At 42.3% G+C, this 15034-nt stretch overlaps 1 protein-coding gene across 1 annotated transcript in view; it reads right to left on the bottom strand.

The window, feature by feature from the left end:
- Nucleotides 1–15034, bottom strand: part of CACHD1 (cache domain containing 1) — a 114039-nt gene that overhangs the window by 44327 nt on the left and 54678 nt on the right. Inside the window, exon 4 of the mRNA XM_068406188.1 lies at nucleotides 6670–6776. Coding sequence (XP_068262289.1) covers nucleotides 6670–6776 — 107 coding nt within the window. The remainder of the gene's footprint in view (nucleotides 1–6669; nucleotides 6777–15034) is intronic.

Genomic DNA, 15034 nt, shown 5'->3' with positions numbered 1-15034 from the left:
GATCATCCAGTTCCAAGCCCCCTGCCATGGGCAGGGACACCTTCCACTAGACCAGGTTGCTCCAAGCCCCATCCAACCTGGCCTTGAACACTGACAGGGAGGGGCAGCCACAGCTTCTCTGGGCAGCCTGGGCCAGGGTCTCACCACCCTCACAGGAAAGAATTTGTTTCATTCAAGTTCTCCCCAAACATCTCTTAAGTCCTCGTTTTGGTTTCACACCTGATATGATACCAGTTTAGCAGCGCCATTTCCGATCTGTACAAAGAGCAGGTTTCTTTGGTCATGGACAATGGTTTCTGTGTGGGAGGGACACAAAGCAATGTGAAATTTTAATATTGCCAAAATTAGGCAGCATGGAAAACTTTAGGCAAAAATCAGTTTTAATTAAAAACAAAATAAACCTAACCCACATAGAGTTTCTAGCTTTTATAGCTAGAACTAGCAGAAATTCCTCTCCTCATTCCCCTCCAAAGCACCTATCTTCTCTTCCTCTCTGAAATATTGTCTGGGAAAACCCAGATTCATTTCTGAACTCACACAGAATCCCAGAATCAATCAGGTTGGAAGAGCCCTCTGGGATCATCGAGTCCAACCATTGCCCTGACACCACAACGTCAACTAGACCATGGCACTAAGTGCCATGTCCAGTCTTTTCTTAAACCCCTCCAGAGATGGTGACTCCACCACCTCCCTGGGCAGCCCCTTCCAACGGCTAATGACCCTTGCTGAGAAGAAATGCTTCCTGATGTCCAACCTGAACCTCTCCTGGCCAAGCTTGAGGCTGTGTCCTCTTGTCCTGTCGCTAGTTGCCTGGGAGAACTCACTGAGGGTTTGGCAGCCTGACCCTTCAGAGAAGGTGCAGCACTGGTGCTCACAGCCCACACAAGCTGCAAAGAGAAGCCTGGGAAAAAATTCCTTAAAAGTATCAAAACCTTGGAAGGAAGGAAAAAAAAAAAAAAAAAAAAAGACAATCATAATTATTTTAATTTTTTTTTTTAAACAACACTGTCTTCCAGCACTGTATGACAATCAACATTATGCATTCTACTGCAATACAAAAAACTTAGAAAAAGCTAGAACAATTACACTTTGACATAAATAAGGCCATAAAAGTCCAGGCACACCACTACTACCGCTACTAAAATTGTATTTTCAAATCAGACATGAGCACTCAGTTAAAGCCCGGATGAAATAACTCATCCAGTTGAATTTCACCAACAGCATTAAAAGAAAGGAGTTTACAATTAAAAGGGTTTTCTTTTTAATCATTGCTATGTTAAAGATAAACTTCTCATTCCCACAAGGCCATGATTTGTATTTATTTCCCCGTGAGAGTGTCTGGATTTAGAAGTGTTCCTCTTCCCCATAAAACAATTGCTTTTGAACCTCAAACTCCTTGCAGCCTCGGTGCCTCTCTCTGCTGTTCCTCCTTCTCACAAAGTTCTGCTGATATTTTCCTTCAGCTAGTATGTCAGTTCAATATTGCCTTCCCCAGAGACTACCAATTTTATCGTAACTCTCTGCCTTTTTTTTTGTTTTCTTTTTTCTTTTTCCTATGTCCACAGCAGACAATCTCCCAGCAGATAAGCCATGGCTGAAAAATAGATACTTTTTCTCTTTAAGTGCACTTTTATTTTCCATCCACTAAAGCTCTGGAGAAGAATGCCCTGCAGATACTTTTGCTTTTCTAAAATAAACATCACCACTAAATAAAGACCCAGCCTTGATACCATGCTACTTGGAGGAAGCCAAGAGTCCAAGTCTTATAAACACAGAAATCTTAGTGGTATCCCTAATTCCAGACACAGATTGGGGATATAAATGGCCAAGGGGCCCATGAGCTGGCATTGCCAAGTCACCCCGAAACCCCCGTCCCCTCCACTTACAGTGCAGCACTATCTGACCCCAAATTCTGCTGTGGACAGAAAAACTTGGAGAGCATTAACATGAAAGTATTGAAATGATCATTCTCTCTAATTATAAATAACTCGCAAGGCAAAAAGGACTTTTAGAAAGCAAGCCCTATGTGATAGAGTTTATAGAACTTCAAAGGGAATGCGATATGATAACACTTAGCACTTCTAGATACCACTTTACATCTTCAAAGCATAGTCAAATCATTAACTAATTAATCTTCAAAGAACAGCATAAACAGTCAGTGAAAAAAACGGAACTACTGAACGTAATTGCTCATTATAAAAGAGTTTCTTACAGTGTTCTTCTTTAGCATTACACGCATTGAGCTGCAGACCTCACAGTTCTCACCCCACAAAAAAAGAAAAGTTGAATTTTCTTTTTTTGTTGTTGAAACAACAGCAGAACGCGTACGTGTTTATTTTACAAGTGAAGACATTCTCTAACTCTCCAGACTTACAAATCTGATCCAGGATTTTCTGAGTTAAACTGTATTCCGGCTCGTGAGATTTCACCAGAAATAAAAGGCTCTGCAGCTCAAACCCAATTAAAATTCTGCTGATGGCATGAGCCAGGATGGAGCCCAGCTCGCTCCTTGGGAGCTCTTTTGACTCTGAAGGGCAATGAAGTAAAAAGAACTTTCATTTCAAGGGATGAGCCCAGCTTCCTTGATTAAAAGGATTTAGAAGGGGGATATTAACTCATCTGCTCAAATACCTCCCAACTATTTAACTCACCCATCAGTTTAAAGTACAGCAACGTAAGGAATGTGACCAAGGCACTCTGCATTTTAAATGATCAAGACCTCGAATAAGGCACAGACAACATTTATTGAGCAACTTGGTACCACCTCTGCATATTGCTGGGGAAAAGCACTCTGCTACAGCTGCCTTGAAACAGACGTTTCAGTGCTTTGAAGGATGAGAAGGAAGATGATTTACTGGTTCCTTGTTTATTCAAAAAGAAAAAAACCAAAGGGATCTGATAACACAATGCACTGGCTCTGGGTAAGACTTTTGTTGTCTAATAAATAAAGGATTATTCATACCAGTGAGGACAAATCTCTCAATCGAACTGACCAAAGCCTGTGATTCCATCTGAAGAATAAAGACTCTCTCCTTATCTATTTCGCAGTAATGGCTAAAAGTAATCCAAATGGCAAACTCAAGTCAAGATAAAACAAAACCTTTTCCAGACATTAAAAAAAAATTCAGTATTAAGAAAAAAAAGTGGCAAAAGAATTCTTTTTTAAGGGTTGAAAAAAGAGAGATGCACATCTATTTCTTTCTTCTTCCCTTCCTCAAAAAAAAATCCAATAGAAAACTGAAAAAAAAAAAAAAGTTATTTATTTTTGCAAGTCCCACGAGCTACCCTTCCCCTCCCTAACACGTTGCCCAGACTAGAAGCTGAGGTTGCTGTCTGCACCGAGGGCTCTCCCCGACTCTGCTCCTGTGGCTTGCCCGGAGTCTGCGGTGCAAATTCCGTTCTCTTCCAACACCTACAGCTTCACCACTCTGATCCCACTTTCTTACGCTGTGCACAGAGCGGGCCAAGATTAACATTTCAAGAATTGAGATTGAGGCCGAACACAGCAGAGTTTAAATTTATGTTTTGCTGAGAGCTTTTTAGAGGGCGGATTACTTAAACTGCAAAACTCATGCGGGAAAACAGAGATACTCACGGGAATATTTTTTTTTACATTAAGAATGAAATGATCAACCCATTGAGGAAGACAACCTGGTTGATGGACAGGCCAGGCTGGTTTTGGAAACTGTGGGCAAACTAGAGCAGAGTACAGGAGCTCCTGCTTCTGGGCTGGAGGAGCGGAGGGCTTTCAAACCCTTTCTCTAGGAGACTGAGGCGCTTGGGGTCCTCCCCGACACACGGTATCCAGTGGGAAAGACAGTATGACACGATTTTTGGGAAGCCGTGGCTTCCCATCCTGCCTCTAAGTCTAAATGAGCAAAGCAAGGCAGGAGAGAAAAACCACGATCAAAATACCCAGATGTACCAAGTCAAACCAACAACTGTCAGAGCAGAAAAATTATTCAGGCTAAGGTAGAGTCTGGATTCAAAGTGCAACAGATACTCCTCACTAGCTCTACATGAGGACACTTACAAGGAGAAGTAAGAACAATACTGAGATTTAGAGGAACTTTTTTCTTGTTTGATCTTTATCCTCTTTCAAAGGCAGTTTTAGTTTAGCATAAGGAATACACACACTCTCTCTCTTTCAGACCAAAACTGTTTCGCGGTCTGTTTATATCCCCAGTCTGTCTCAAGCCAACTATTGTCCTACACCATTAACTCCTTTGGGCAGAGACTGCTTTTCTGGCACAACAGGTCATGGTCCACGACTACATAAGCGAGAGCTACAGATACCACCAACACAATACCCTCAACCCACAAAACAAACACCCAGCCTCCTGCACCTAAGCCTTCCCACATCCAGTTTATTCCAAACCCCAAATACTTCTGCAGTGACACAGGGACACTGCTCTGGACGTGGGCAATGTCCAGTTCCACGCCAGCTCCACTGTGGATGACCCTCCTGGCAGCAACCCTTCCCTGAAGCCACACCAGTCTCCTGTTCCGTGGTCGAGGTGGTGGAGCTCATGCGTGTTAGATGTTCTCAACGGAGGACCAGGGAAGGGAAGGTGGGAATCGTCATCTCACGCACTTTCAAACACCAGCACAAGGAGGTGAGGACTAAGGGCATTCCTTGTAGCTTGCTTACAGAAAACTTAACTTCTTATTTGTTTTTTTTTCTCAAATAAACCTCTTTCCATCTCATTTTTCTGCATCAATCCAGTCTTTCCACTCTGTTTCTCTCTTACAGGCATTTTCTCACTGATAAAAACCTCCCCCCAAAGGCTGCGTTTCCGAGACCTGCTAACAGGAAAGCCAGAGGAGAGGCTGCTGTCAATAAATCCTGAAGCACTTCCCTGTTCTTACTATCTCTCCAATTCCCTCTTCTCTTCTGCTGCCCTTTTCTGCCAATGCCATTTTTTGAAAACACGCCTTTCATCAGGAAGCTTTCAAGCCGGAGGCAAGGGCAGACGAGGCACTCAAGTCTTACTGTCAAGCCAGGGCAGCAAAAAGCTTGAACACACACTCACTTTGTTTCTGTGAGAATTCAAACCAGAAATTTAAAGAATGTTTAAGAGAAACTATAGCTTATCTGTTTTCCACCACTCAAGAAGAAGGAATCTTTCTTTAATACTTGTTTTTACATGCATCTTCTGCAGTAGAAAAAGTAAAGAATGGTTTTTCTACTTAAATAAAAAACATTAAGTGATTCATTCAATAGTTTGCTTTTATACCAGTGCCCGAAAATTTGCTTTCAAAAATTATTTTGATTACTCAACAATTGCATGTGATTTTAAACATTATTTTAATAAGTTGTTTCTTTGTTTTTTTGGGGGGTTTTTTTGGTGTTTTTTTTTTTTTAATAAAGAGATAGCTTATGATTAAAACAAAGCCCAGCGAGTCATAGTAATTAAACAGAGACTGCCCATCTTTAGGATGGAAAATACTTCACAAATTATGGTGATGAGACACATGTCAGGAAATTAGCTTGTCTGGCCAGCACCTTCATTCAAGGTGTGGTGTACTGTGGATGGGATGGAAAGGAACCTATGGGGACTGTTCTTTTGCTTTTGGTTTTTACTTTCTTTTTTTTAAGAAAAGAAGACTAACTAACAACAATGCAAAGCTATAAGAAGGGACATGGAAAGAGAGGCTAGACAGAAATTTGGGTTTCTTTCATCCTATTTGTTGCAAGATATGCAAATGGTCTGTGCATGGTGAGGGTGGAATGGTGGGTCTGCCACTTCATCAGTCAAGTTAAACAAATAAATCAGTGTTTTATTCCAAAAGACACATGAGAACTAAAGTAAAAAATATTCTCTCAAGTCTGCATCACTAGTCAAAGAAAAAAAAACCACCCAAAATGAAACAAAAAATGCCAAAAAACCCCAAAACTTACATTAAGTGAAATCCACAATCAAAATCTATAGTGTTCCCCAATTTACATCACTAAGGCATGGTAAAAAGTTGAAAAGCAAGATGGAACAGCTAGACAAAATCATGACTAAAAAACCCTGAAATCCATGTATTAATTCAAGTTGACCAGGATGCAAAAAAAAAGAAAACCTTGCTGCACCGGAGGACAAAAAGCAGAATTGTTCAGGGATAAGTCATATGTATTTTGGTTCTAAGCATATTTCTAGCTCTTTAAGTGTGTCAAGCAAATACACTGACTGTCAAGATGGAAATGCTCTGACAAGACAAAGAAAGGAAATATTTTAGGATGTCCTTATATTTTGTAGTTTTTGCATATCACTACAAACACAGCCTCACATTAGCTGAGCTCAGTTAAGAAGATCAGAAGAACTTCTTTGCATGGCCCCTTCAGCAGCTGACACTACTGACACCAAAGCAGACAGGCCTAGGAAGGAAAGTGTCTTTGGGAAAAAAAAGGAAGGAAAAAAAAAGGGCATAAATCACAATAAAATCATCCATGGTAGGCTGGAATAAAATCATGACATTTTTATAAAGTACTTAGACTAAGGGCATTACTTTAGGTATCATCTTTCAATCATATCTCAAATTAAGAGCAGTGTGACAGTTTCAAGGAGGAAAAAAAAGCTTGTTGCTATGGCAATCAATGCTAATTCTCTATGCCACGGAAATGCTAAAGTCTAATGGAAAAAGCATACCTACAACAGAAGGAAAAAAGCCTATACTGCTTACCAGAATTTAAGTCACGTCCAGGATTGAAGGCTCTGCTATTGACAGTGGTAGACAGTCTATCACAGCTAATCGTTCTGGAAACGTTGGTGTTAAAATTTCCATCAAATCTGAAATGACAACAACAAGATTAGCCATTTAACGCTATCTATTAAACGCACACAGCATTTACAATGGAAACGCATCTTTTTGAAGGTTCAATGAAAAAGAATTATTTTGGAAGCTCCAACATTGTACGTATTTTAAGGGTTCAGGAAAAACTCTGAAACTCAAAACTAGAGGGTGTAAGCTCATCACAGCTGGATTGCATCTGTTCTCTACCATTACATGTTGTATTTTTCCCCACAATATTCCTTGAAAGACAGGATCATGAGAGAGCATGCTCTCTCATCTAGATTTAAACAGGAGAGGTTCCAGCTTGGGAAGCGTGCGTAGCATCCAGGGATGCCATCAGAAAGTGTCTCCTCCGGTTGTTAAGCCAAACTTTTTCTTGCTAAAGACTCTTTCACCAGTACTATTATTTCATCTTTCATTTCTAACAATTTATTCCAAGTGTCTTGCATGAAGATTTCCTCTTTATGTCTTTACGAAAAGGACCTAATAGAGCAATTGTAAACTTGTTTTCTGTACCAAAACTTGAGGATTTACGTTCCAAATAGTGGAAGGAATTTGACAGTCTGAAGCTTTGTTCCATTTTGGTTAGGTTAAATAATTCAAAGACATTCATAACTCTAATGCAAAACGTACTCTAGTGCATAGTTCTAACGACGATAAAACATAATTAAACCATTGCCTTAATAAAATATAAATAAAAAGGGTTTTAAAGGGTTATAAATAACTTGAAACACTTCTGCTTTCAAGGACTTAAATGCAGTTTTGTATCATTTACACAGGCCAATTTTATTTGGTAACATTTTTGCAACCTTGAACATTTTGACGACACTTGACTTATGGTCTGATTATTTTAGTACTTAAAAAAATTATTTTCTACCATCAACCTATCCCTCAGAAATTACAACAAACTGCAAGCGAGGTCTGCATAACCTCCCATTCTGGATGAAGAGCCTTAAAACTAACCTTTCTGGCATGAGAGCTGATAAGTAACAAGTCTTGGAGAGAAAGTGGGCAGAGTATGGGTTTGTTCAATACTGTCAAGACTAGAACAGCAAATTACACAAAAAAAAAGCTACATCAAAATCACAGAATCAATCAGGTTGGAAGAGACGTCTGGGATCATCGAGTCCAACCATTGCCCTGACACCACCATGGCAACTAGACCAGCGCACTAAGTGCCACGTCCAGTCTTTTCTTAAACACCCCCAGAGATGGTGACTCCACCACCTCCCTGGGCAGCCCCTTCCAATGGCTAATGACCCTTGCTGAGAAGAAATGCTTCCTAATGTCCAACCTGACCCTCCCCTGGCCAAGCTTGAGGCTGTGTCCTCTTGTCCTATCGCTGGTTGCCTGAGAGAAGAGGCTGACTCCCACTCCACTACAACCTGGTTCTGTCCTTACAGAGTGCTGGCTGTAAGGGCTGGGGCTCGTAGACACAAACAGACAATAAAACAATGCACTTCTAAATCATCCCCTTAAAACAACAATTAGCAGAAACAAAAACCACAGACAGATGGAATTGGTTACCACAAGGAAATTTCAAGTTATGACCACAGGAAGCAAGTCTTTTTAAGCAAACTAAAACTCTCCTAATCCAATATATTTTCTTTCAGCCCAACTCAAAACAATTTCATCCTATGGGGAGGTGGCTGCAGCTGCCCCAAGGCAGCCAGATGCAGGATTTGCTGAGAGCCTCCAGTTCTCGGTTTATGGGGTCCTCGCACACGGGATGTAGGAAAACCATTTATGACTTGGAAGAGATCTCTGAAAACTACTAAGGAAAAGAAAAATATTTGTTAGTGGGCTTAAGATCACCTCTGTAGGTGACTGGATCCACTTACAGAAATGTTAGCATTACAAAACCAGACAAATGCTCCCGAGCCGCTGCATACACAGGCCATGAGTTTGCCTTTTGTTCACAATTCATGCCAGTATAACCAGATGTAAGGTTGGGCTGATTTTTTTTTACTTCCAGCAGAGGTTTAACAGACCAGCATAGCCTTCTCGCAAGTTTAGAAATTTGCCCTTGAAGTATAGAAGTCATTTCCTGAGAACTTGCTATTAAACTCATCGATGATTTTCTGAATTACAAATAATAAAATAGTTTTTTATAAATACATAACTGTCACGGTTTGAAGCTGGGCCGGCTATTAAACCTGTGGCAGATGCTCTCCGTTAACCCTCCCCCCGCTCTCCAGAAGGGAAAGGGAAAAGGGAGAGAGACTTACGGGTTGGAAAGTTAGAACAGTTTTAATAAACTATAATAATGAAAAAGAGCATAATAATAATATTGGAATAATCAAATATATACAAATATATACAAAACCAAGATCGAGCTCCCCCGATGTCGGCCACATCACTACCGGCACTGCAGGGCAGGCTCCGGGAAGGCCCAGGCTGGGCCTAGCGACGGTCGAGTGCTGCATTCAGGGATGCCCGGATCGGGATCGGGGGCAGCAGGAAAACAGACAGAGTCCTCCTTGGACACTGGCCAAAGGCTCAAGCTGTAGAAGCAGCCCGAAGCAGCAGAAGCAGTCCAAGCAGGCCGAGGCCCCCAAAAACAGCAGGCCGAGCCCCTCGTGATCCCCCCGCTTTATACCGAGAATGACGAATGGAATACCTTCGCTGGTCAATTTTTGGTCACCTGCCCTGTCCGCTCCTCCCTGCAGGTGCGACCCCGCTTCGGCTCTTCACTCGTAAGCAGTGAGGAATTTAGCAGTGACCTTGGTTTCTCTAAGAATAAGTACAGCAAGAGCCTTTCTGCACAACATCCCTACCGGTGCCTCAGTGATAACTACAAACTTCGAGCGTTATCAGTCCCAGAAGCAGACACTGTCTGCAAAACATGTAGTCAGTTTCAGAAAGTGCAGTTACTTAGAAGAGACTTAGCTGAAAGTAAAAATCACTGAAAGGAAAATTGGCCTGGTTTAGGCCAAACCAGGACAATAACGAAACCTCAGATGCTGACATCTTTGGTCTTAACATCAGATTAAATTTTATGATTCTTGTAGAGTCACAAGAAGTCCCATTTTACACAGCTAGAGCTCATCAGACTAGAGGCTCTATTTGACAAAGCTCTAATCAAACTGAATTTCTGAATATGCAAAAAGTGATCATTATTGATTACTCACTGCTTAATTTTAATATCGTCACTGCCACATAGAAATATCAATAAAAACAATGTCTCCTTAAACTGGCATGCTTATAAATTAATCTATATCCATAAACACCACATGCATCTTAAACTAACTGCATTATTCTTAAAGGAGATGAATGAGACTACCAGGGAACAGTTACTGAGGCACCAACATTTTTTGATCCCTTCTCAAAGGTAGACTTAAGGAGGAAAAAAAAAAAGTCACGTATATTTGGAAATAATACTGCCCTCCATACACTTCAAAAATTACATACAATAAATGCGGTTTAATCATAGCTCTATTAATTTTGGTCAATATTTTTTATATAAATATACAAATACTGAGAAAAAATATATTTTTAATTTGCAAACCTTCCACCATATAGATGCAAACGTACAAGTTCTTGCATCAGTGAGTCCTAGAGCAGTCTGTACACAAATTTTCTCTCTCATCTCTTCACAAATATTTTACATACCTCAGTCTTTTGACATAGTTGGGTTACTGTACATAAACACAAACGTGTAACCCCGCTTGCCCTCCTCCGTCCCCACCTAACACATGCAATTACGAACTTGCTCGTCACTGGAGAACCATCTTTAATTGTGGCAGGTGCTCAACACACCAAAACCACCCAGCGATGGGCGAAGTGAATAATGCCGTATACAGTGGGAAGAAGAACAGGCAGCAGAACTCCTTTCTCTACAAAAAGTACCATGGGTTCCTTATTGGACACAGATGTTCGGTGCTTTTAGTATTTTATCCAAAACAGCATAATCAACAACACTCCGTCAGCGCTGGTGTTCTGATTCAAGACTCGGATAAGGGCAAAGAGCTTTTGATGATCTTCTGCATTACCCTCGCTCTTCATGGCAAGGAAGAGAGAGAGAAGCGGATGGACAGACAGACAGAAAGGCCTCCTGTCCTCTTGATCAGACCCCACCATCATCAGGCTGTACGATCAAAAACGGATGGTATGTCAGACACCAAAAGCAGCCAAACCGTGACGGCATGGAGCTCTGCATGGCCTCATCCCTTCTGCTGGGAGCTGCTTGTTGAAATTATTGGCAACTTGCTCTCTGCAAACTCCCCACTGAGGAAAAGACTTGACATTTCACAGGAACGTAGTTCTCTGATCAAGGCTGTGGCTTTTCCTATCCCCATCAAAATGTAACCCCTTCAAAAATTTCCATCTCCTACCAAGCAAGCAAAAATATTGTTGATTTTTTGTTGGCTAAAGAATCTCAAGACTAAGATTGATTGATAAAGGATGGGTTTCACAAAATGCATGTTTATCTTTGGGCAAAACCAGGTGGAGAAGAGCTAGAGACTGCAAATTAAACATCTCCATGCGAAAGAAATATTTCCGAGGAATACTAAAGAACAAACTCTTAGGGAAAGATAATGACTTTTCAGGATGTTAGCTAATTGTCCCAGTGCTCCCATCAAAATCTATTAGTGATGGCAACAGGATACCTTGTTAGCAACTAACATTATTCATGTCTCAGAACACGGGCAGTAAATGCTGGGATTTAATTCAGAATCATCTGGAATCTTCCTCTAGATTTTATTTTGTGCCAAAAGCCACCACTCTCACTCACTCAAAGTGACACGTGCATCCTGACATACAGTTCTCACACTACCCAAACTACCCGCTTTAAATTACCTGGCAGTAATGAATTTCATGTCTCTCAGTTATGATAGATATTAACATGGGGTTTCAAGCAGATGAACACCAGGTCCAATTCTGACGTGCCTTCTAGGAAGGCAAAAATAAAGTTATCACCCTCAACTGCCCCGCCACGGGTGTTCCTGCAGCCCCAAACCGATCACCACAGGCCAAGGGGATCAGTCTTTCAGCTATAAACACTTGTATTTACATTGTATTTAAAAATTGTATTTACATTGCACTTTTTATTGGAGCATGTCGAAGCACTTCGATGCAAACATCAACAAGGTCCCTCAGCTTTTCTCAGTAAGCAAGTCTTATGTTATCCGTCAGGAAAATGAAGGCATAGACACCTAAATAATCTGCAGCAGAGCTGGAAAAGCAAAGCAAAAAATTACTGCAGCTCATGCCACCCCTCCCTTTCTCTTGCTACAGCACACAAGTAGCAAAAAGAGAGTATAGTCAATGGGAAAATGATATAAATAAAATATGCAGAAGAATAATTGGTTTAAACCCCATAAATTAAAGACCAGCCCTCATGCAGACCGGTCATCCTAGAGCAAGGGCTGCTCCAGACTGAGCTATGTGGGATATCGACCTCAAATCTCTTCTCAGGTCCAGTTTGTCTTAAAACTCACCTTCTGCACCTTGCAATGGAGCGCATTTTTAGAGCATGGCTAGTTCCATGATGCAAGGACCCTGAGGAGAGACCAGCTCCCATCACAAATGTAGGTCCTCAGGAAACCAAGACCAGAAACTGCGCAAAGGCAGTTTCAAACTGTACAAATCTTCCCATTACTTGCTTTGGAAGAAGTTAAAAACCCCAAAATTTTGTATTTTAAGATTTGCAGAGAAGCATTGATCACCACCCCTTCTCTGCACAAAAGAGACTGACGTTTTACCAGTGTCTCCTACTTTTGCCAGCAGCAAGACTGCAACGTGGATGACAACAGCGATGTCTCACTGAGGTTTCCTCTGAGATTTGACCCAAAATGTTCTAGCTGGTAACACCACAGCTAACACTTAGGAAGTCCTCCAAAGTCCTTACCAGAAAATGACGGCAACACGGACAGTGGGATTGAGTGCGCCCTCAGCAAGTTTGCCAACGACACCGAGCTATGTGGTGTGGTCGCCATGCTGGAAGGGAGGGATGCCATCCAGAGGGACCGTGACAGGCTGGAGAGCTGGGCCTGTGCAAACCGCATGAAGTTCAACAAGGCCAAGTGCAAGGTCCTGCACGTGGGTCGGGGCAATCCCAAGCACAAATCCAGGCTGGGTGGAGAATGGATTGAGAGCAGCCCTGAGGAGAAGGACTTGGGGGCGATGGGTGACGAGAAGCTCACCATGAGCCGGCAACGTGCGCTTGCAGCCCAGAAAGCCACCCGTGTCCTGGGCTGCATCCCCAGCAGCGTGGCCAGCAGGGCGAGGGAGGGGATTCTGCCCCTCTGCTCCGCTCTCGGGAGACCCGCCCTGCAGTGCTGCGTCCAGCTCTGGGGCCCCCAACATCAGAAGGACACGGAGCTGTTGGAGCGAGTCCAGAGGAGGCCACGAAGATGATCCGAGGGCTGGAGCCCCTCTGCTCTGGAGACAGGCTGAGAAAGCAGGGGCCGTTCAGCCTGGAGAAGGGAAGGCTCCGGGGAGACCTTCTAGCACCTTCCAGTACCTGAAGGGGCTACAGGAAAGTGGGAGAGGGACTTTTTACAAGGGCGTGGAGTGACAGGACAAGGGGAATGGTTTTAAACTGATAGAGGGGAGATTTAGGTTAGATATCAGGAAGAAAGTCTTTCCTGTGAGGGTGGTGAGACACTGGAACAGGTTGCCCGGAGAAGCTGTGGCTGCCCCCTCCCTGGCAGTGTTCAAGGCCAGGCTGGATGGGGCTTGGAGCAACCTGGTCTGGTGGAAGGTGTCCCTGCCCATGGCAGGGGGGTTGGAACGAGATGATCTTTAAGGTCCCTGCCAACCCAAACCAGTCTGTGATCCTATGAAGAACACAGCAAAACCTGTATGTAGATGTAATTAGTTTTTGTACTTACTTAAACGAGAGCAAGAGACATTGGCTGAATTTCCGTTTCAAGACCGGCCTGCTCACCCCATCCCCCTTCCCCTGCCTCTCTCCAAGAAGCCCTTCCTTCTGGATTCACTTTAATGAACGACCGATCGAAACTGCATCCCGAGGGAGCAAACAGACCCGCGACTCCCACTTTGATCTCCTCCCCACGGAGAAACGCGCTCCCTGCCTAGCTTGCAAGATGTTCGTTTGATTGACGTTCGCTCTGATGTGCAAACTGCTTTGAACTTCAGACATTAAATTCCCATCAGGCCGCACTCATTTTTATTCTCCTTCAACAGGATTTACAAGCAGGAGATCAGCAAGTGTAGAAGATAAAATAAATTTGCAGCAGCTTTGAATCTTACATCAAAACAGTGCTCAAGTGAGCTCCAATTGGATTTTGTTCGGCCTGAATTTAGCGTAAATCAACCTCTTTTGTACAGTTTCAGTTTAGGGAAAAATGAGGGAGCTGCGTATAAAAATGACCCTTGAGCAGCTACTGAGGGGTTCTCATTGTTTTAAGACTCATTTCTTTCCCTCCCTTTCTGGTCATACAAATTTAAAGCCGATTTTAGTATGCAAATGAAGTTACATAAGCTCATTGAAAATGCAGCGTTTCCTTTGAAATGGCGTGTTTTCTCAATTGTAAGGCAAGATTTTCACTCATACTTTACATACTTAAATAATAGTTCCCACTGCATCTAAACAGAGTCCCAGAAAACAATGTTTTTATGAATAAATTCAAAAAAAAAAAAGCTACTGCTGATTCAGTTAACCAGTTTCTTCTGGCAGGGCATGCAGTTGTTCCAATTATTTCAACTACCGCTTGCAAAAGTCAAAGTATACTTGCTCTCAGATGTAAAGAAAGTGTATTATTGGAAGGAGGACCACAACCCAGCAACACAAACTATTCCAAAACCCACTTTTTCATGAGAAACTTGGCCACATTTACTGAGTAAAACAGTCCAAGAGAGCAATTTCCTAAATACCTGCTACAGTTTACGGACAAAACAAGGCCATGCCAAGACTAGCACTATGCACGCTCCCTACATTTTCTAGAAACCCATGTTCATTACTGTAGTCTGATACTCTGCAAGAACAGCAAATACACCTTAAATTTCATTTAGCGTGGCCCACCCGCTTCTCCTTTGGAAGTGCAGCTCTTCAGATATTGCAGCAACTGAAGGAACTGAATAGGATTCCCGTTATCTTCCACTTAACTGCTCCGGAGAGGAAAGATAAACACAGAAAGAGCTGCGATAAAATTGAACTGCATTAGCAAATATTTAACCATCTGTTTAAAAAAGAAAAAAACAGACCACTTCTGAAGGCGGTATCACAGACAGGGAGTAAATGATTTTCAAAAATAGGTTTGTAAACTCACTTATTCAAACAGCTCTA

The sequence above is a fragment of the Nyctibius grandis genome, chromosome 8, assembly GCF_013368605.1.
Source record: "Nyctibius grandis isolate bNycGra1 chromosome 8, bNycGra1.pri, whole genome shotgun sequence".
Lineage (NCBI taxonomy): Eukaryota > Metazoa > Chordata > Aves > Nyctibiiformes > Nyctibiidae > Nyctibius > Nyctibius grandis.
This window is presented reverse-complemented; position numbering and strand designations above follow the sequence as displayed.